This window comes from Chlamydotis macqueenii, chromosome 19 (genome assembly GCF_036417535.1).
Source record: "Chlamydotis macqueenii isolate bChlMac1 chromosome 19, bChlMac1.mat, whole genome shotgun sequence".
Classification (NCBI taxonomy): Eukaryota; Metazoa; Chordata; class Aves; order Otidiformes; family Otididae; genus Chlamydotis; species Chlamydotis macqueenii.
The window spans coordinates 3,656,827-3,678,938 of record NC_141574.1 but is presented as its reverse complement, the minus strand read 5'-3'; the positions used below and the strand labels follow the sequence as shown (position 1 = coordinate 3,678,938).

General features: G+C 38.2%; 1 protein-coding gene across 1 annotated transcript in view; it reads left to right on the top strand.

Moving 5' to 3' along the window:
• Nucleotides 1-20,556, top strand: part of MED13 (mediator complex subunit 13) — a 54,356-nt gene extending 33,800 nt beyond the window's left edge. Inside the window, exons 10-30 of the mRNA XM_086762865.1 lie at nt 3,281-3,497; nt 4,453-4,537; nt 4,948-5,069; nt 6,035-6,125; nt 6,291-6,505; nt 6,894-7,090; nt 8,302-9,218; nt 10,663-10,830; nt 11,921-12,144; nt 12,710-12,899; nt 13,432-13,897; nt 14,557-14,776; nt 15,401-15,592; nt 15,742-15,965; nt 16,340-16,482; nt 16,712-16,870; nt 16,959-17,144; nt 17,337-17,485; nt 17,728-17,901; nt 19,046-19,146; nt 19,837-20,556. Coding sequence (XP_086618991.1) covers nt 3,281-3,497; nt 4,453-4,537; nt 4,948-5,069; nt 6,035-6,125; nt 6,291-6,505; nt 6,894-7,090; nt 8,302-9,218; nt 10,663-10,830; nt 11,921-12,144; nt 12,710-12,899; nt 13,432-13,897; nt 14,557-14,776; nt 15,401-15,592; nt 15,742-15,965; nt 16,340-16,482; nt 16,712-16,870; nt 16,959-17,144; nt 17,337-17,485; nt 17,728-17,901; nt 19,046-19,146; nt 19,837-19,969 — 4,573 coding nt within the window. The 3' untranslated portion in view covers nt 19,970-20,556. The remainder of the gene's footprint in view (nt 1-3,280; nt 3,498-4,452; nt 4,538-4,947; nt 5,070-6,034; nt 6,126-6,290; nt 6,506-6,893; nt 7,091-8,301; nt 9,219-10,662; nt 10,831-11,920; nt 12,145-12,709; nt 12,900-13,431; nt 13,898-14,556; nt 14,777-15,400; nt 15,593-15,741; nt 15,966-16,339; nt 16,483-16,711; nt 16,871-16,958; nt 17,145-17,336; nt 17,486-17,727; nt 17,902-19,045; nt 19,147-19,836) is intronic.
• The last annotated feature ends 1,556 nt before the right edge of the window (nt 20,557-22,112 follow it).

The following is a 22,112-nucleotide window of genomic DNA, read 5'->3' as shown; positions in this document are numbered from 1 at the left end:
GGAATAAGTGACATCAACTGGCGTTCTTGCACATGGTGCATTCTCTCTGTCTTGTTGGTCAGAAGGCTTAAGGATTTGAGATTATCATCCAAAGAAAACAAGTGGCTGGAGGGTCTGCAGTTACTGCTTTTGGATCTCAGATCGTGTGGGAAACCCTTGTTCATTAAACACAGCTTATCTAACTCAGACTAGATCCTTGTTAGAACCTCAGCCTTTGAGGAAATGTATTTGAGAACCCTTATTATTTTATTTTAACATAAGGTAATATTGTCTTTAAATAAAGTATGTGTGGTCTATAACTATCTTTAAAAATTTTTTTTGTTGAGTAAATAGAATTTATTTTTGAAAGCTAGTGTTACTTAGCACCAGGCTTTTAAAATGTTCTACTCTGCTGCTCTCTGGTCACTTTCTTTGATATTGCCTAAGTTTTGATAAATTATGGAGCTTTGAGGAAGTGGAGGAAAAGAATAACACTTGTGATTTTAGTGTCAAAACTTACCTTTGAGCTCTGCTTTACTGCAAAATGAATCGACAAGAATTTCTTTACCAGTTAAAGCAAAAATAAACTCCCCCAAAAAGACCACCACCGCCAAAAAAAAACAAAACCCAAACCCACCACCAAACCAAAAAAAAAAACCCAACCCATAAGAACAAAAAAAAACTCGAAACAAAACTACTTTGGCCTTCTAAGTTGTCTCCTTTGCTGCTCTGCTGTGTAAGAAATTCTTCTGGTCATCCGTCTTCTACAACACTTCCATGGGAGGGTACGATGCAGGAAGAGGATGGTAATAGGAAGCAACAGGTGCTGACAGAGCTGCTTAGTAGCTGTGTAAATTGAACATGATTGGTTCCTGGATGCAGGGGTGAAAACTTTTGGCTTAGAGTTGTGGTCGAGGGATGAAAAAATGCATCTCCAATGCACCCAGAGTTGCTGCTGTCAACTTGCTTGCTGTTGACTTTTTGGATTTTTTTAATTTAGTGATTTTTTTCCATTATTTATTTATTTATTTACTTATTAGAAGGTAGTGTACTTAGTTTGTGGTAGAAGAGTTGAAGCAACTACTCACCAGACTGAATTTTTCTGTTGATTTTGTTTCGTTGCTGGCAGTGGAAAGCCACTGATGGCAGTCACATTGACTTTGCTGCGTAGGAAAGCTGTGAGAAGAAGTAAATATGCCGTAGCTGTTGGTCTGCTCTTGTACACATTTTCTTAGCCATATCTTTTGTGTTCACTGTTTGAGTTTACATTAGCTAGTGCATGTCTCAGCTCTTTCAAGATGTGCATTTATAGGATTTTTAGTGCTTTTTTTTTTTTTTTTTTTTTGCCTTGAATTCATTTCAGCCAGCTGGATAAAGATAGGCTCTACTTCAAAATTTTATTTTTTCAGTTCAAGGCATGATCTTTCCTCATATGGGTTTTAGTTTTATGCAACAACTTATTGAAACTTTTTTTCCCCCCCAGAGTATTTGGCTATTAACTTCTCTTCCTCCTTTTTGGTGCTCAAAAATAGTAGAAACTGCTGCTTGCTTTCACTATGTTTTTTTCCTGATGTTTAATTCCTTGTTCCTAGAAAGTCATTCCCGTTTTTTTTTTTTTTTTTTTTTTTTTTTTTCCTGATGGTAACTTTTGCAGGATTTAAAAAGAGGAAATCCTCGACTCCACTGAGTGGTACTCCAGACGTAAATGCTGATGGTGCATGGCCCTCTTTGCTGGGGCAGTTGTGCTGTGGTGTTCATGCCTAACACGGGATTTTTATTGCGTGTGGATGACCAGCATGGATGGATTTAACGTTGGTGGCTGTGAGGTCGTTCTTTGGAAAGCTTATTTCTAGGAAGTCTTTTGACAAAGTAAAACTGTTTCTGTGTCCTTTCTCATACCACATGGTTGACAGGGATGTAGAGGGCAGCGAGAAGGACTCTGAGGAATCACTGTGCCTTTTTGTGTGCAGAATTTCAAGGCTGAAGTCTTTGAATTGTTCTGTGTCACGCTTCGCTTTCTTTCTTTCCGGCCTCTCAGAGGAAAAATGTAAGCCTATCTTATTCAAAACCCCAGATTAGTGTCTGCATCTAGGCTGTCAAAACCAAACCCTACTAATTGTGAGACACATCAGTTTCTTATGAGATGACATGCCCTTTTGGGAATGGAGAGAACAGATATGTTGGAACCTGTGTTTGAACTGTCAGTATCCCTCTGTAGTCTTCATCCTTGCAGTGCCCATTTTTCGTTTTATGCGTGAGACTTCTGTGAATGCTTCTTACTGGTCATTCTGGTGCTGTTTGGGAGTAAGAGGGTCTCAGAGCAAGATGAAATTGTGTACCTGCCTTAGTTTGACACTTGAACTATCGTTTGCAGGAATACCTTCCTCACATGGTGCCTCTTGTACACCAGGATACATAAAATGAAGATTGTTAGGGGCAGATGTATGGCTAATCATAATAACATTCTACTTGACAGTATCTCTTTTTGCTAGTGCAATGTTGTATCTGTGAAACTAATAATCCTGATACAGAAACTTAACTTCTGTGTACTTACCAACTCCATTTTTTGTTCCAAAGGTTAAGAAAAGAAGAATGCTGATAAAGGCAAATGTGTTTTTATTATTCTTATTAGTAAATTAGATTTTGGTGTGTTGCAAGTTTCCTTTGTATTGATGTAAGTGCTATAAATGACCACTGAACATAGTGGCAATTGTGTGCTTTAGTAGTGGTTATTGCTCGGGCTTTTTGGATAGCCAGGCTTTTGTACAACAGTGTGTGGGTCTGCTTGTGTTAGACACAGCCGGGTATTGAGAGGGTTGGCTGATTTCTACATTTAAATTAATTAAATGTTTAGGAATTAGGTTCTTAAAAGACTGAAAATTCAGGTTTAATCACTTCTTTCTGATCACTTGTTTAAACGTGGATGGGGAATGGCAATGAGTAATTTTTTTAACCCAGTGAGTTTCCTTCAGTGGATATAGATAGTTTAATACATTTGTACTTTATAATAAATGACAGCTATGACCTGGGATAAATGACTAATCTGTATCTGAACTGACAGTGCTTGAGGAGAGATGGGCAGAATGAATCACACTGCTGGGTCTGACATGTGTAAGGAGGTTATATTAAATGAATAATGATTTAATCTTTTTCCCAAAAACTTCTGTGAAGCTGGAGTGAAAGAGAAGAAAGTGGGAAGGGAAGATGAAGTTGTTCTCATAAAGACTGTGTGATAGCAAAAATATTTCCATGTAATAAATGATAAATAATACTTTGTGATTTTTATTTTTCTTCTGTTCAGGTTAATGGTGCAATGTAGGAAACCTTTGAAGGTTTCAGATGAACTGGTGCAACAGTATCAGAGTAAAAACCAGTACCTAGCAGCAGTAGCGACGGATGCTGACCAGGAACCTGAAATCGATCCTTATGCCTTTGTTGATGGTGATGTGGAATTCTTATTTCCTGATAGTAAAAAAGACAGGCAGAACATTGAGAGGGAAGCTGGAAAGAAACACAAGGTGAGTAAAGGAATGAGGATACAAATCAGTGATGAGATTAAAACAAATTTCTTTAGTCACCAAATAACGTTTAGATCCTTCTCTGGGTATTTAGACGTACATTTAAAAAAAATGTGTATTCTAGCAGAAACGATCAATGAAGTTATGCAGCATGCCTCTAACTATACCTTTTTTTTTTTTTTTTTTTTTTTTTTTTTGCCACACTGGTGGTGCTATTGCATTGGGATTTATGGCTTATACTGGGAGAGTGCTGCTGTTTCAGAAAAAAAATTTAAGACTGGCTGAGTAGCCTTTCTGTACAAATGGGTGATAGCAAGTGCTTTTGGGGAAGAGAGGAAGAACAAGGCAAGTGCTTTACTCACGTGTGGAGAGGTTTGGGGGCAGGTGAGGTGAACTCTGACTAGTTGTCTGGATAATGAATTGAAATTTTTTTTTTTGCTTTAGTCAGTACTAGCTATATGAGGTTTCTACTTAAAACAAAAGTACACTCTCCAAAAAAAGCAGAAAATATAACTGTGTTGGGAGCTTGCATATGAAATAAATAGCTTATTAGGATTAGTTGTGTGTCTGCACTCCTGGTACCGAGAGTTTCATTCAATAACTGGTATAGTTAATGTATTGCATTTGATATCAAGTGTTTTTCAATAAAGTGTTGTAACAAGAATCCACAGCTTGCTTTTTAAATTTATCCCCAACACAAAAACTAAGATTTATATTATCTGTGCTCATCACCTGTATGTTGCTAGCATGTTGAATGCATTCCAAGCCTCCTTCTCCCTGAGCTGGTACCACTAACCAGACCCGAGACTGCACCTTGCTGAGCTAGAAGGCTAATGAGAACCTGATACTGCTGATATGTACAAGAGTTCCCGTAGGGAGAGAAATGCACCCCTGCCCCTCCACCCGCCTCAATTAATTAAAGCAAACTTTTGTTTTGTTTATTTTCCTTTTATAGGCTGAGGATGGGACATCTAGTGTTACAGTTTTGTCCCATGAAGGAGAGGATGCTATGTCTCTGTTTAGTCCTTCTGTCAAGCAAGGTAAAGAAGCTTTATTTATTTATTTATTTATTCCCCATCCCTCCTCTTTTAATTGTGCTCTGTTAATGATCTCTTGAATAGTCAATAGATTGTAATGGGCTACTAAGTTTTTACTTTATGATTTGTATTTCCCTGTCTCTTCAGAACTAAGACTCTGCTTGGAAAACATTTTGTTTGTTGCACCTTGCAAATAAATGTTAGCTATAAAATCCAAATATTATAAAATTGAAGGGACATCACTTGTGTGTAAGATAGTTGAATGGACATAAGAATGTGTTGTGGGTTTTTTGTGGTTTTTTTTTTTTTTTTTTTTTTCCTTCTCAACTGTGGAAATAGTTCTTAAGATGTCTTTATTTTTTAGAATGAATATATATTGCCAATGTTTTTGTAATGTTTGTTTTTCTTTATAGATGCCCAACGTATTGCTGCTCACGCTCGCACTGCATCAACTAGCCTGTTCCACGAAACAGACTTAGTGGTCTCTTATACTGACCTTGACAATCTCTTCAATTCTGATGAAGATGAACTAACAGTAAGTGATGCACAAAAGTAATAGCAACTGCTAGACAAAAAAAATATAAGGAACAAGCGTGTCTTTACAGTTTTGGATTTGGTTTTGTTTTGTTTTTGTTTTTGTTTTTTTTGTTTGGCATTGGTAGGAGAGGCTGCAAAACATGCATATAAGCATTGAAACATGTGGATGTTCTGCCAAATAAGCTGCTTCATTGCAGCAGCTATTATCTTCGAAGAGTTTCTCTTGCAGTTTCTGATGGCTCTGAATCAATTATCTTTCTAGTTTCTTTTTCGATACTGTTTGTAATCAGTTGTCTTCTCTGAACTGTACTTTGCTCCATGCTTAATTCTAAATCCAGGCAGAATGCCCATCAACTTTAATGGGAGCCGTAACTGAGTAAGGGCTGAAGGATCTTAATAGCCATCAAAGGTCACCAGTATATAAAGCAAGTGTATTTGCTCTTAAACATGAAGACTCTTATTTTCTATAGACTTTAGTACTGTCTAAACATTGTAAAATATATCTCTTGTTCTTTTAATTTCAACAGCTTTTCTTCCCTGTACCTCTTGTTCCAGGATTTGTGTTTATCTTTTCTATTCCTGCTCACGTGGTAACACCAGTAATGTTAGCATGGCTTTGGGAGTGTGTATGGTTTTTTTTTTTTCTGATAGATTGTGGGCAACTCTATTTAGCTTTTTTTTTTTTAATATGTCTGCTAACAGGCTGAGAGTTACTTTATAACTGGTCTTTTGTTTTAATAGCATCATGATTTGATGGGAGAGCATTCTCTGAGTTACAAGTATTAAGGGAGGACAAGTGTAACCCCAATTTACTAGCACTGGGCTTCTGATTAATTTTTCTAAATATTATACAAAGTCTCAGCTTTGTATGTTCACTGCATATGAAATTTCCTGTTAGGAGGAAATATGAATATGTGTTTGTGTCTGAAGTGATTTTATTACAATACTTTCTTTCTTTCTTAGCCTGGATCTAAAAGAACAGTGAATGGTGCTGATGACAAATCCAATTGCAAAGAGGCAAAAGCAGGAAATCTAGACCCACTGTCATGCATAAGTAAGCTTTATTTTTTCTAAATAGAGTACTAGTTCTAAACATTTGATTGCTAATATGTTGTGGAAATCTGGAAACGTGCTTCATTTGCCCGACTGAAATTTTAAGACAAAGAAAATACTTCAAAATGTATTCATGCTCTAAAGCCTGCTTCTAATCTGAAATTAGGTACTGCAGATCTCCATAAAATGTATCCAACTCCACCTTCACTGGAACAACATATTATGGGATTTTCTCCAATGAACATGAATAATAAGGAATATGGCAGCATGGACACTACACTTGGAGGAACAGTACTTGAAGGGAATAGCTCTAGTGTGGGAGCTCAGTTCAGAATTGAAGTAGACGAGGGTTTCTGCAGCCCAAAACCTGCTGAAATAAAGGTAGGGAGTGCTGATGGTGCTGATAAATGTTTCTAATTATTACGGTTCAGTTTATTACTTAATTCTGAATAGGAACTGTAGGAAATCAAGTACAATTTGTAACTTGTATCCTGCATTATGCTGGAGTAGGTAATGCACATTCCAGTAAGTAGTAAATAGTATTTTACTGCTTAAGCTTCAAGAAAGAGTAATACATAATTAGCCATTAGTAAGCTGAAGGAATGCATTTATGATGTTTGTATAAATCTAACTTTCTCTTTTGCAGCTATGTCAGGGTTAAATGTGAAAGAACTGCTGCTTGAACTTAATAGTGGTTTTTTTGAGAAACGTTTTAATTGCTGAAGTGATCTAGTTTACATGCTGATGCTTTACCGTGTCTAACTTGTAGGATTATTCTTACGTTTATAAACCTGAGAATTGCCAAGCTTTAGTGGGATGTTCCATGTTTGCACCACTGAAGACACTTCCCAGCCAGTGTCTTCCTCCCATCAAACTGCCAGAAGAATGCATTTATCGCCAGAGTTGGACTGTGGGAAAGTTGGATTTACTTCCTCCAGGACCTGCCATGCCATTCATCAAAGACGGGTATGACCTGTGCCACAGGTGTTTAAGCTTTCTAAGGTGGTCAGTTATCCACTGATAGGAAGTACCCCTAACTTTTCTTTTTTTTAACCTTTAATGAGAAGTATTTGTAAAGACACTGTGTTTATACAACTGACAAGAGCCTTTAAAAAAATTCTTGTGATTAAGCCTTACTGTAAGAGACTGTCTTCTCAAATAGCTGCTTAAGTGTGCATACATTTTATTCATTGTCTCATTTAAAGGTTTCTTGGGGAAGCTTAATGGTGCAAGTCCAGTTTTAATAAGTAATGAAGATGGTAACAATCAAGATGAATGTAAACTTGGGACTTGTTTTTGCGGAGGTGTTGTAGGTACTGTAAGGGCATAGTAGGTGGTGCTTCGGTTTCTTAAATTTATTTTCTTAAATAGCAGTAATCTGAGCTGTATTGGGACTCGGAAGACATTTCTTTTGATTGGAAGCTATGCCCAGTGTGACATTGCCTGGTAACAGCAGTATTGCGGGAGGCATTTCTGTAATCTATGTTTAGTAGTGATGGTCTTGTTGGCAATTCGTAAGGAAAGTATTCCTCGTTGTCTTCTGCATTAGTAGCTGGTATAAATATATAACCTCCTTGTTGCCTAGTCCATTTTGTGATAAAATTACGTGAATATTAAATCTTGGAGTAAAAGCTGATCTTGCTTCTGTTAGGGTCATTTATAAACAATATGTTTCCAGGTCTTACTAGCCTTATAGGTCTTTGGAGATACTCAGCTGCTTAGGAAAGAAAATGTTAAACACTTTTAGGTGATACTTTCCTCATGGATTCAGCTGAACCTGCTGTTGATAGACCTGGTGTATTTTCTTAGTGTGTGTCAACACAATGTGTAAATAAAACGTGAACAAAAATGATATCCTTTAGACTCCATACAACCATACAATTTATAATTTATTTTGACCACACTTGTTCCCTGGAAGCTTTGTGAAAAGGAAAAGATGAAAGGGGGTGGGGAAAGATTATTTAACAGTGCTGTCAGTGGGAGTCCTGCGAAGTCATTTAGAACAAATGCTCTTGAAGCTCCTTAGGGAGTGAAAACCTTTGTATAGATTGTGAAAGACTAGTTTAAAAAGGCAAATATTGATTAGGAAGATCCTTCTTTAGAAATTTGAGACGTAAACTTCAAAACCAGTATGTTGTGTACTTAAAGTTATTTCCTTCTTCTTGTGGCTTTATTAGTGATGGAAGCACTATGGATCAAGAGTATGGCCCTGCCTACACACCACAAACTCATACTCCATTTGGGATGCCACCAAGTAGCGCACCTCCCAGTAACAGTGGAGCTGGAATTCTCCCTTCTCCTTCCACCCCTCGTTTCCCAACTCCTAGAACACCAAGGACTCCTCGAACACCTCGTGGAGCTGGTGGACCTGCAAGTGCACAGGGTTCAGTCAAATATGAGAACTCTGATTTGTACTCACCAGCTTCCACACCATCAACATGTAGACCGCTTAATTCTGTTGAACCTGCAACTGTGCCTTCCATTCCAGAGGCACACAGTCTTTATGTGAATCTCATCCTCTCAGAGTCTGTAATGAATCTCTTCAAAGACTGTAACTTTGACAGCTGCTGCATTTGTGTTTGCAATATGAACATCAAAGGTGCTGATGTTGGAGTTTACATTCCTGATCCAACACAAGAGGCCCAGTATAGGTGTACCTGTGGTTTCAGTGCTGTTATGAATAGAAAATTTGGCAACAGTTCTGGACTATTTCTTGAAGATGAATTGGATATTCTAGGACGTAACACGGAGTGCGGCAAAGAAGCAGAAAAACGCTTTGAAGCTCTCAGAGCTACTTCTGTTGAACATGGCAGTGGAGGACTGAAAGAACCTGAGAAGCTGCCTGATGAGTTAATATTGTTGCTGCAGGATCAATGCACCAACTTGTTCTCACCGTTTGGAGCAGCAGATCAAGATTCCATTCCCAAAGTTGGTGCAGTTAGCAACTTGGTACGTGTAGAAGAAAGGGATTGTTGCAATGACTGCTACTTAGCCCTGGAACACGGACGGCAGTTCATGGACAATATGTCCGGAGGGAAAGTTGATGAAGCACTTGTGAAAACTACTTGCTTGCACCACTGGTCAAAAAGAAATGGTAAATACTGAAAACAACTTATTTTCTACTTGTCCACTTACGGATTTCCTTTTAAGGGTTTGCTTTTTGTGGTTTTTTTTTTTTTTTTTTTTTTTCTTTGAATATTGGATGCTTAAGACTGTTTTTCCACCCGCGTGCTTGCATAAACTTCTATTTTAATGGTGTTCGGAAGGACCCTTCCTTTTATGTTCTGTGCTGGTTCCGTACACCGAGCAGAATGTAGGCCTTGGCTACCATCTATTCTAAATTCCTGACATAATTTTTGGCGTGTACTGTAACTGTCCACAACTCTTCGCTGGGCTTATTCTTTTAAAGCAGCTTTTGGTGACTGCACCCACAGAGGCTCTGTGGAATGAGTGTACATAGGAAGTGTAGGTGGTCCAAATGGTGACTCTATTGTGACGGCTACTGTGGTAGAATTAAACAAGATGTATGATTCAATTGGTTTCCCCTCCCTTTCTTTAAGTGGGGGGCAGTAGTTTGTGGCATGTGTGGCAAATAAAGCATTGTTGTAGCCTTCACTGTATGTTGGATCTGCCAGAGATCCTTGGATTTTTCCTTCTAGACCCTGACTAATGATGTACTGTCTCATGGAATACCCTTTATTGTGTATTTGCATACTTCTCTCTATAATAGTCCTTTCAAGGAGCAACTCTAGCAGGGTGAACAGTGAAATATGAAACTCTGATAGCAGTTAGCTGTGATTCATATTTGTTAATTAGGATGAGGAGGACTTACAGTGAAATGCAGCTAGGTTTCTGTGTATCGGTGGGAGATAAAGTTTAAAAGCCCAGGCTATAGATAAATCAGTGTTTTCAGGCTCCCAGGAGAAGAGTTAGTGTTACTGTGACCTTGGTATTTAGGATAAAAAGATGTAAAGATACTTTTAAATGAAAGGCTATGAAAGTATAACCATACAAATTTTGCGTCAGCTTTTTATTCTTGAACACTGTAAATGGCATAGTGGTGGTGGGCTGATGAAGTGGGCTGTGGCTGTTTGAGGCGTTCCTCAACTTCTGTGGAGTGAGCACTGGGTGGCACTCTGTCTAACCCTCCTCTGTTTGGAGGGAAAATACTGTCGTTTAAGGGTTGTACAACTTGCTGGTTGAGGTTTTTTTTTTTAATTATTTTATTTTAAATGTAAGACTTTTCCCCCTCAGTTTAAATCATAAGATGGTAAGGCTTTCAAGGGGAAAAAAAAGTACGGGGTAGCGGGGGAAATCCATCTGCGTTTTTTATAAGTGACTGAGAGGGGAACAGGGAGAACTTTAAGTCTGTCTCCTCTACTTTTTATATCATGGCCTTTGAGTGGCCTCTATGTACGTTTTGGAAGAGAGTGACTTTGTTTAAAATCAAGGTGGTTTAGGATTCTGGGTTGTTTGTAGGGGGCTTTATTTTATCCCGTTGTTGCAGCAGGCCTTGACAGGTTATTTTGTCCTTTCAGTTGTGGATGTGAGCATGCAGTGTTCCCAGGACATCCTGCGTATGCTCCTCTTGCTCCAGCCAGTTCTTCAGGATGCAATTCAGAAAAAGCGAACGGTCCGGTCGTGGGGTGTGCAAGGCCCCCTCACGTGGCAACAGTTCCACAAAATGGCTGGCAGAGGCTCTTACGGTAAACGGCTGCGTACTCTCCTGTCTGTTAATCTCTGCTTGATCCGGCCACCAAACCTCACTGTTTGGATGCTGTTCAGCTTATTGGAATTTTAAACAGTATTTGACCTTTCTTTAAACTAACAAGTGCTATGAGGGGAGAATTCCTCTCTTTAGGAAAAAATAAAAAGGAAATATTTCTATTCCTTAAAACAGTAAATGAATTAAAGATGTGTATTTAAAATTAACAACTTCAGTTGCACTGTTTATATACATCTGACACCTCTCCAAGTGAGGTACTGAAATTGCAAAGATGGATTTAATGTTAAAAACAGTAATTGCTCTGGGTTTTTTGACTCAGAAGAATTACTCCACCTTAATTACTCTAAAAATAGCATAGTTAAAAGTACTAGCTTTGAAATGCTTGGAAAAGTGGGCTTTATTGCTCCGTAGTTTCGGAACCATGTCGAAGATCTGAGGTTATCCGTTGTGTTGTCTATGATAAATATTTGGAGTGGCCAACATATGATGCACATTTACAGATACAAGGTAAAATTAATGTAGTCAGGATTTACACTGACTTCATTAGCATATGAGATTGATTTACCACTATGTAGAAGAGTGACCTTTCACCGGCCAACCTTTGTTTCTATTTTTAGAGCATGGTAATGATACATTTCATGTACATGTAAATGCGTGTTTTTAAGTGTGGTGGTGTTTTTTTTCTTTCCTTCTGTGCTCCTTTACGTATCTGCTTAGACTATTTACATTTCTTGCCCCTCTTTTTGATCAGTCTGTGAGGAAGGCTTCCTGGGTAGTAAAGATCCTGATTGCTATATACTGATAGAAATATTAAACAACTGTGGAATAACTTATTGAGTCCCTGAGAGATTTCAAATAAAAATAATTAGCTGATTCTTCTTTGCAGAGTGTGGGATGCAGGTTTTTAATTTGTATTTGTTAAAATGAGAACTATTCCATTTATAATCAGTGCTACTTCCTGTTAGATGCTGGGAACACTCGTGTGTTTTTCTGTTCACGTTTCCTAGAAGCAGAGTGTTAATTTTAAGCCTTCTGCTTAATACGTTGGAAAACGCGTCTGTCTTTTCCAGGAACTGATGAGTCCCCGGAACCACTGCCAATCCCAACATTTTTGTTGGGATATGATTACGATTTTCTGGTGCTGTCTCCATTTGCATTGCCGTACTGGGAGAGGCTGATGTTGGAACCCTATGGATCTCAAAGAGATGTTGCTTATGTTGTGGTGTGCCCTGAGAATGAGGCTCTGCTGAACGGAGCGAAAAGCTTTTTTCGGGATCTGACTGCAATATATGAGGTACCTTATTTATGGTGGTTAGGAGTGAAATGCATTTTTGAAAGACTGTTTCTAATACATACTCATAACTACTTCTCAGGCTTGTCGCGGATAATATAAACGCTTGCACAGAATGCTATCTCGGAAAGCTGCGAGAAAAGATTTTAGGAATGGGCACTTGGAAGATAAATAAGGGTTGTTCGTGCTGCTCACCATTCCTTTTAGTAATAGCTGTTTTGAGAGTCCTTAGCTGATAAACGCCGCTCAGTGGTAAAACTCTGTATTACCACTTTAATTGTTTTAGCTACATTTGATTAAATGCATGTATTACTTGGATTGTGATTAAGAAGATGATGTATCAACCTGTTCTTCTTGCCTTTAGGAAAACTGAAATTAAACCATAAAATCACTATAAAGTATTTCATACTGGTGTAGTATTCTAGAATTAAAATGTTATTTTGCGATATCATAACTAAACTATGAGTTCTCAGTCTTTAAATATATTTATATGCTCCTTTGTGTGATATTTAACGGTTTTTAAGGCTTACAGTTGCCTTATCTTGCATCTTCTATTTTACCTTTGCAGTCATGCAGGCTTGGTCAGCACAGACCTATCTGTAAGTTGTTGCCTGATGGGATCATGAGAGTTGGACCTACTGCTTCAAAGAAACTTTCAGAGAAGTTGGTCACAGAGTGGTTCTCGCAGACAGCTAATGCCAACAATGAAGCATTTTCTAAACTCAAACTGTATGCCCAAGTTTGCAGATATGAGCTGGGTATGAAGTTTTTTTCAGTGTTTCTTGTTTCATAGAATTACTGCTTACTCCATTGCAGTAGAGGAGAAGAAATCATTGCATTTATTCACTGAGTCTTATTGTTTGTTGCATTTTTCTGGTTTTTGAGCTTGTGGTTTGGTGAGGGGAGGAAATCCAAAACCTCCCCATATTTACATATGTACTAAAATGACTTCTTACCATCTAGCAGTATCTTTAGGCACTGGCAGTGTTGCTGCCTAAGAGGGATTTTGGTTGTCTTTTTGTATTAGTGACTTAAAGTATGAAGCAGTGATTTCTAGCAATTCAACATGGCTGGAAAAAAAAAAATTTAAAAATAGATTTCTGGATATTTCTGGAAGAGTCTTATGAGAATACTAGAATTTGAAAATTTAATACAGGTAGTTTGAGAGGTAAAATATAGGTTAAGGGTTTGCTCTCTATAATAATAAAAAAAAAAAAGACTTACTTAGACAAATTATGTTTAAAAGCAGCTGCAGTATAAAACTGATGCTTTTTTTTTCTCTTGTTTTAGGTCCTTATCTTGCTTCTCAACCTTTGGACAATTCTTTACTTTCCCAAACAAATCTGGTCCCTCCCTCCAGCCAGCCAGCCTCTGCTCTGCCCCCAGTGACAGCTAACACTGGAAATCCTAACACTCCATCGTCTGCTCCTGCAGCTCCCACCAGTAGTACTATGACAGCAACATCAAACAGTGCCATGTCTTCTGCAGCTACTACAGCTAATTCAACGTTGACTACCACTGCCCCATCATCCTCTTCTGCCAGCATAGGCAGCGGGATACCAACAAGCAAGCCTTCTTCGTTTCCGCCTTTTAGCAGTATGAACAATACCACTTCTGCCTCCCTGCCTGCTCAGGCTGCAACAGTCCAAAATGGGCAAACAGGAGGACAGCAGCAACAGCCAACACTGCAAACAGCAGGGATGGCTGGAGATACTACTTCAGCACCTGCACAGCCCCATCCAGAGGTTTCTGAAAGGTAATGAACTGCGTGCAAAGTTTAACCTGCTTTGGCTAAAAAAAAAAGCCCCCTCAGCTCAACTAATGTGAACCTATTAATGCTGCTCTCATCCCCTCAATAAAAATCTTAAATTGTTTTTTAGTCACCAGGCTACTTTTTAGGGAGAATGATAGCACATTCATGGTGGAGCTGACCTTTTTGGTTCCAGTCTTAGCTGCAGTTCTGATTGCTAAAAACATAAACTTTCTCCTTTTTCCTTCTCTCTCTAAAGATTAAAAAAAAAAAATTACCAAACTACGCACTTCTCTTTTTTAAGGGATGAGAGGAATAGATAACTGGCACCATCTTAAAGTTCTACTTTCTGTTACCAAAGTTATAGCAGTAAAGACAGCTTTTACTGAGAGACTGACCTCGTAGGTATTCTTGTTCCCCAGTTGAAACAATAGAACTATGTGCCGTTGAGCTTCCGTAGTGAAGAATGCTAAAGAAAAAACAAGCAATTCTGGGTTGCTGATAAGCTCGCATACAAAAATGAAATAAAAAGAGTGGGTTTTACACCACAGTTGACATAAAGGTCTTTCAGATTAATATTTGACAATTTGATCTTGGTTTTAAAGTAAAAATAAATCATTATAAAACTCAGCATTTTATAACTGGTGTCAAAATTTCATTTCCAGCACTATGGATCGTGATAAAGTTGGAGTCCCTACAGATGGAGATTCACATGCTATCACCTATCCACCTGCAATTGTAGTTTACATAATTGATCCTTTTACATACGAAAAAAAGGATGAGAACGGTAGCTCATCTAGTTTGTGGACACTTGGACTTCTGCGCTGCTTTTTAGAGATGGTTCAGGTTCTTCCTCCTCACATCAAGAATATAATTTCTGTGCAGGTGAGCAAACATCTATAGAAACGCGCCAAACAAAGTATCTTTTGGCTTTGGCTGTGTTTTGGAGGCAATAGCGCACTCAATGTGGAAGTTTCATTTGCTTTGTAAATGTTACTTACAGTTCTACAGCTGTTAAATCGTTAAGATTATAGTTTGTAGAGCAGTTTGGATGTTATTAACCAAAACCAAATCCCGTATTAGATTCCGAACTCAGGAAAGGTAGTGGCCCACTCAGTAATGACTGAAGTATGGGAAAGCTGCTTGTCCCATCGCTGGAATCTGTTCTGCCAGCCTGACCCTGCTTGGCTTTAGACCGTGCTCCTTCCTGATAGATACCCAACTGTAATGCTGTCAGAAGCTGCAAAACCAGTTAACAGAGGGCATCTTTTTTGAGGAATCATTAAGATTCTCTTGTAAACAAATTCCTTTTCTCTCCGAAGAAAATTTCGATGAGAATAACTGCCTGAAGTCCCACATAGCTTTGGAAGAAGTGGCAGGAGATATCGAAGATTGCAAATTAAAATGCTAAAAGCAGAGTACCCAAATACTATCTCAAAAGGCATTTAATCTAGTGATGAAACAGTAATTTTTTTTTTTTCCCCCCCCTCCCTCTGTAATCTCTTCTAGATTGTACCATGTCAGTACCTTCTACAACCTGTGAAACACGAAGACCGACAGATTTACACTCAGCATTTAAAATCTTTGGCATTTTCAGCTTTTACTCAATGTCGGAGACCTCTTCCAACTTCCACCAACGTGAAAACATTAACTGGCTTTGGCCCCGGTTTAGCCATGGAAACTGCTCTTAAGAGCCCTGATGTGAGTACTGTTAACGTGATTGTGTATGTATGCAGATTAGAGAAATGTCCTTGTTTATTAAATCCCTGGTGTCTTTCATGTTTACTAACTAGAGATCTTAGGAATAATTGCTTCCTGAAACTCCATTGTCTGCTCTGTCATCTTTATAGAGACCGGAGTGTATTCGACTATACACGCCTCCTTTTATACTGGCTCCTGTAAAGGACAAGCAAACAGAACTAGGAGAAACTTTTGGAGAAGCTGGCCAGAAGTATAACGTACTTTTTGTAGGCTACTGTTTGTCTCATGATCAAAGATGGCTTCTTGCATCCTGTACAGATCTCTATGGAGAACAATTAGAAACTTGCATAATTAATATTGATGTACCAAACAGGTAAGAACGAAACTGTTCCGTTAATTTTTAGCATGTATGTCTTCTTTCATTCCCCTGAAGAGTTAGTTTTTTGATGCTGTAAGAGTAACTGACTTTAAATTTCTAGAAGAACGTTACTTGGTTCCGTGTGATTCTTGGGTGGTTTTGTATGTGTGTTCATACTCCCAACACAAACACGCTTGCTGGCTTTTGATGTCAGTGTTAGAACGTGATTAATTAAAAGAAACAAACAAACCAAAGCTGCAATTAATATACTACGGTACTAACATTCTTGGGTCCTGTGAATGTTTAGGTTGATACAAATAAGTTCCAAACATGGCAATAAAAACTTGTTGCAGATGGGTTCTAGCTTTGTTTTCCCTTCTTAATTCTAGAGCTCGCAGGAAAAAGGGCTCTGCCCGCCGACTTGGTCTTCAGAAACTCTGGGAATGGTGCTTGGGACTTGTGCAGATGAGCTCTTTGCCGTGGAGAGTTGTAATAGGCCGTTTAGGAAGAATAGGACATGGGGAATTAAAAGGTAACGTTAGCATTTTTATGAGTCTGAAACTTGTTTTGAAGCTTTCATTTTTTTCAATAATATGAAGTGTCTGTCCCTGTCTGGAACAAGACCTTAATAATTTTAGAGTTCCTTTTGTGTATTTGGAACTTAACACACGTGAAGTTTGCTCCACATGCTTCCATGTAAAATATGTATTCTGTAGCAAGCACTGCTTTTCTAGATAAACCCATGTCCTTTATATCTCCAGACTGGAGTTGTTTGCTGAGTCGACGAAACCTTCAGTCCCTCAGTAAGAGACTAAAAGACATGTGCAGAATGTGTGGAATCTCTGCTGCGGACTCTCCCAGCATTCTCAGTGCTTGTTTGGTGGCAATGGAACCACAGGGGTCCTTCATTATTATGCCAGGTATTTGAGAAACTCTCTCTTTTTTGGCAAGGGAACTAATAGTTCAAGTTTAGCAAAACTAAGGAAATACTTGCTTTCTCTTCCAAAGATTCTGTATCGACTGGCTCGGTATTTGGACGCAGCACCACTTTAAACATGCAGACGTCTCAGCTGAATACCCCCCAGGACACATCGTGCACTCATATACTTGTGTTTCCCACATCTGCGTCTGTGCAAGTAGCATCGTCAACCTACACCACTGAAAACTTGGATCTGGCCTTTAACACAAACAATGGTTAGTAGATGGGATTTATTCTTGTTTTAAAAACAAACCAACTAAAAAACCCCTCATCAGTCCCCTTATTATAAGACTGTTTATTCTAGTGAATCACAAGATTTATATGCAAAATCACTTGATTTCAAAATGTGTTGTCGTATCCTGCACGTAGGGAAAATGTACAAATTCACTGTCTTGTTCTTTTTCAAGATGGAGCAGATGGAATGGGAATCTTTGACTTGTTAGACACTGGAGATGATCTTGATCCTGATATTATAAATATTCTTCCTGCATCCCCTACTGGATCCCCTGTACATTCTCCAGGGTCCCACTACCCCCATGGAGGTGATATGGGCAAGGTAACTAGTAGAATAAAAACAGAGTTGCCTGTCTGTTTTGTTTGTTTTTCTTTATCCGCTAATATCCTTTTGTGAATGAAAGGTTCCTATGAAATGCTTTGAATTAAGTGGATGTTGGATTGCCTTTGCAAGATTTCTGTAACGCCTGGATATTTCAAAATGCTTTGTGTTTTAAATGCTGCAGATAATTTCCGTTAAATTTGTGCTCTCCTAATGTTAAACCGTTGCCTGTTGTTTTACAGGGTCAAGGTACAGATCGATTGCTTTCAACAGAATCTCATGATGAAGTAACAAATATACTGCAGCAGCCATTGGCCCTTGGTTATTTTGTGTCAACTGCCAAAGCAGGTCCGTTGCCTGACTGGTTTTGGTCAGCGTGTCCTCAAGCACAAAATCAGTGTCCCTTGTTTCTTAAGGTACTGTAACTTCAGCAGGCTGTACAGCCGTCTTCCCAAACAGCCTGTTGTAGAAAACTGTGCAGTGTGCAGGGATCTGAATTATGACAGCTGTTTTGTTTAAAAGAAAGTTGGTGCATGTCTCTTGGGATATGTCTGCTTTTGTTTCAAGAGAGGTTGGGTTTTAAACTTTTTGAGCTTTGGCTTTTTATGTTCAGTTTGTTAAGTGAAGAAAAATTATTAACAGAAGTAGTGGATATTCTGAAGGGTGCTGCTTTTCTGATGGTTTCTTCACAGCAGTCTGGACTCCTTTCGTTTTCTGGCTCTGTGCTACAGTATTTTATAAGACTAGGTTGAGTTTCTGGACAGATCTCTGGTTAATGGTTGACTCCTGTGAGGACCGGTGGTCCACAGGGAAGTACACAAGTGCAATGTAATATCTCATTTATACTGGGTTAAAAAAAAACCAAACCAAACATCTCTACGTATTGCACAAAGCATAAAAGCTAGATTTTCCATGTTGGCTGTTGACAAGTGACAGCCATTGTATCATCTGGATATTGTCTGATCCCCTTATCTTTTTATGGCACAATCCAGACATACTTGGCGCGTTTGAGGCTATACATTAGTATACAGAGAAACTTTCTGTATTAACATTATTCACTTCTGACTTAAATTAGCATCTCTAATACTATGCTTTATTTTCTAATGATACAGATATATCTTCTGCATGTCTGGATTAGCAGTTCCTCTTGGCCTAAGCTCGGCTGTGGCTTTGATATAAGACCTTTTTGTATAGAGGATTTATTATTTATCCTAAGCAGCTCTATATATGGAATATAAGTAGACCAGTCTTATGGAAAGCAAGTGAACTTCCAAGTCTGTATATTACTAGACATCTTAGGCCACTTGAATTGCTTTTTTAATAATCACTTAATGTAGCAAGGGAATTAAAGAAAAAAAAAGAAAAATCCTTAAAAAAAATTCCTACTAGCAGTGTGCTTTTAGGAGACATCTGTGTGCATTTCCTTTATATTCTAATAATTCCTCAACTTGTTGATTGCCTAAGGATAAGGTCCGTTTTGGCTGGTGTGTCAGAGAGGGAAGAAAATATGCTGTAGTTGAATCAGACAGTAACTGCTGGAATCTTTCTTCCTTTTTTTAGGCCTCTTTGCACCTCCACGTGCCTTCAGTGCAATCAGACGAGCTACTCCACAGTAAACACTCCCATCCACTTGATTCTAATCAAACTTCTGATGTGCTCAGGTATTTATCATTGATCACTTGCAAAATTACTGTGCGTTTCATTTTTAATACTGCTGCAGTGAAACTACAATTTCAGTTTGTTTTCTGTGCTTGTTAGTTTTTTTCTTTATGCTGCTGGTATCTGTATAAATTGCTCTGCTTTGAGCGATTAAAAGGTGGCTTTATCACACAGCAGTGCAATTAAAAACAAACATCTCTAAACCATTCTGTAACCAATCAGTGTTGACAACAACAGAAAATATTTGAAAGACAGTTAATTCCTCAAGCTAGGAGAGTTTGAGGTGTAACACAAGTTGGTGCATAAAGGAGTGGAAGATAGTTACGGGTAAGCCAGAATCCTGCATGGGATCTTGTGCAAGTACTGAAATGCTGCAGCACAAGAGTCTAGAGAGACTCGTGTAAACATAGGACGCTTGTTGAGAAAATACCAGATTTTTTTCTTTTTCTTTTTTTTTTTTTTTTTAATGTGACCCTCTTGACAGTTATTAAGCATAGACAATTAAAATTACAGTCTTCCACTGAAATAAAGTTTAGCTTTGAAGTGCTTGTAATAATTCTGAAGGCATGTTATTTCAGAATGCTGGCAAACCTATGTGCTTGATAGCAAAGAAATCGGATTATATTAAATTAGGACTGTAAAATACTGGTGAGAAAATCTGTTGGCTTGATCGAAGCTTGTTTGCTTTTCAGGTTTGTTCTGGAACAGTACAATGCACTCTCCTGGCTAACCTGTGATCCTGCAACCCAGGACAGACGGTCGTGTCTCCCAATTCATTTTGTGGTGCTGAATCAGTTGTATAACTTTATCATGAATATGCTGTGATCTTCATCTGAATTTTGCAAGACAAAAATGAGGAAAAGGGATATTTCACTGCAGGACTAAGTTATAATTCTTCTCAGTGCAAGTTGTTTGTGATGGGGTATGAATCTTGTTACTTCCAGCAAATATTGTTCTGACTTGTGAGAGGGGCATCTATCACCCTACTGTCTTTGAGTCATCGACTATGGGGGACTCTTTAGGATGATGATCAGAAAGTGTATTATAACATTTTTAGTAGCAAAATTAACCATTTTTCCCCAGCCGCAGTATTTGTGAAGAGTAATGAGCCATAGTACCCAGTCATGGTTAATGAATATTAAAAGCATGGAGATGAGAAGAAACATGAGGAACAATAAGTTTCAACCTATGGCTTCGGAACATCAAGATGTTCTTGTATTGGATTATAGTACCTAGTATTCAAAAATGCCTGCATCTCTTATTTATTGTAAGTTTTTAAATGTATAAATTGTCTTATATTTCTTAACCTCTTTTATAAAAATTTTCCTAGAAGGTTTATACTGCCTTCTTGCTTTAAAGCAATTGGTCTAAAATATATGTAATCGTCTTAATTAAAAGTTGCAGTAGGTTGCTTTTAGAGTATTATTTTTTTGTAAGGGGTGGGTGGGGACAGTAAATTTGTATTGTCTTGATGTACAGTTTAATGGGGATAGAGGGGTTAATGTCCATACCATTGTGTGTGGGGGATTTACAGCTAAGCTGTAGTTGCAGAGTACATGTACAGTAATGAAGTTCACTGTGTTTATATAAATTGAAAAGGTACCGGGTCTTACAGCATTTTATATCACACCTTTACAGAGTAACAATGGCAATATATAAGTGATATTGTAGGTGGTTTAACTTGTAGTGAGAATAAAATGAATAAACTCTTCAATTGAAGTTTGTGTTATGGTTCAGGGCTGTGGCTAGATTCTCAGATCTGTTTCCAGTATACAAGTTTTAATATTACAAGAATATCTGTTGTGCATTGTTGTTACCTAGATATTCTTGGCGCTGGTGACTGCGTTATTTTCTTCCACATTTGCGGTAAAATGTGAATCTGATGCGGAACACAGAGAAAACTCTGATCTTATCCAAAGTCTCCTGTAAGGCTGAAATTTAGCCCAGCTCTAGCCATTTTACAAATGCAAAAATAGTCAATCTTGACTTTAAGATTGGTGTGTGTTTAACTAAAATGTGGTGTATATAGATTCTCAGTGAATTCTGGTATTCAGATTTTATTCCACTAGTTAAAAAACAGCACGAAACCCTGAACATTTTTCTTTTTCATGTGTTCTTGGCACTGTGGTGAAGGTCCCAAGTACCAGGGTTTGGCCTTCCCCATATCCCCTTTTCAGGCTCTGGCTGGGGCATGTGCCAAGGAGGCTCAGTCCTCCCGAAGGAAGGGACCGACAAATCACAAGGCTTTTGTAAATGTCTCCCTCTACCAACAGTCACCATTTTTTATTTTCTTTTTTTTTTTTTTCCTCAGTAGTTTCCTTCCTTTCTCCTAGCACATGCCAAATGTCTGATGCTGCTCGAAAATAGCCCCTACGGGTGCTGAAGAGCAACTGCGCGTATGCTTTTTCTGGGTTCCTCATCTGACTGCCAGATTAAAAACTTAACTCCTGCAGTGCTCGCGTGAGCCTGTTGTGATAACTTGTGTCCTGGGTCTTAATACTGTCCGTCTTGCTGGTTTAAACCTTTGAAGGAGCAAGTTTTAAGATCCATTTGTGCACCCGCTGTTAATCCCCTACAAAGAAGAATTCGCTTGCATTTACCAAACTTACTGTGTTAATGAAAGTCATGTTGTGTAAATGCAAAATACCTGCCTGAGATAATTTTTTTTCATATAAACAGTCTCACTGAATCATGTATATATAATATTAGCAATTTTTTTTTTGTTTTGTATAAAGAACTTGTACAATTGGTGATGAAAATTTTTGGTCATTTCTTCAAAATAACAAGAGTGCAATCAGAAGCTAGCATATTTTGATAAATAGGGTTAAAAACTGGGTCTGTCCATTACTTTATCTTGATAATGGTAGTGCACCACAGATTAAACAGCACATTTTTGTCTTACAGAATTTTTTTTTTTCCTCATTTGATTGAGATTTTTGAAGTGGGAAAGCGCTCCTAAAACTGGAAT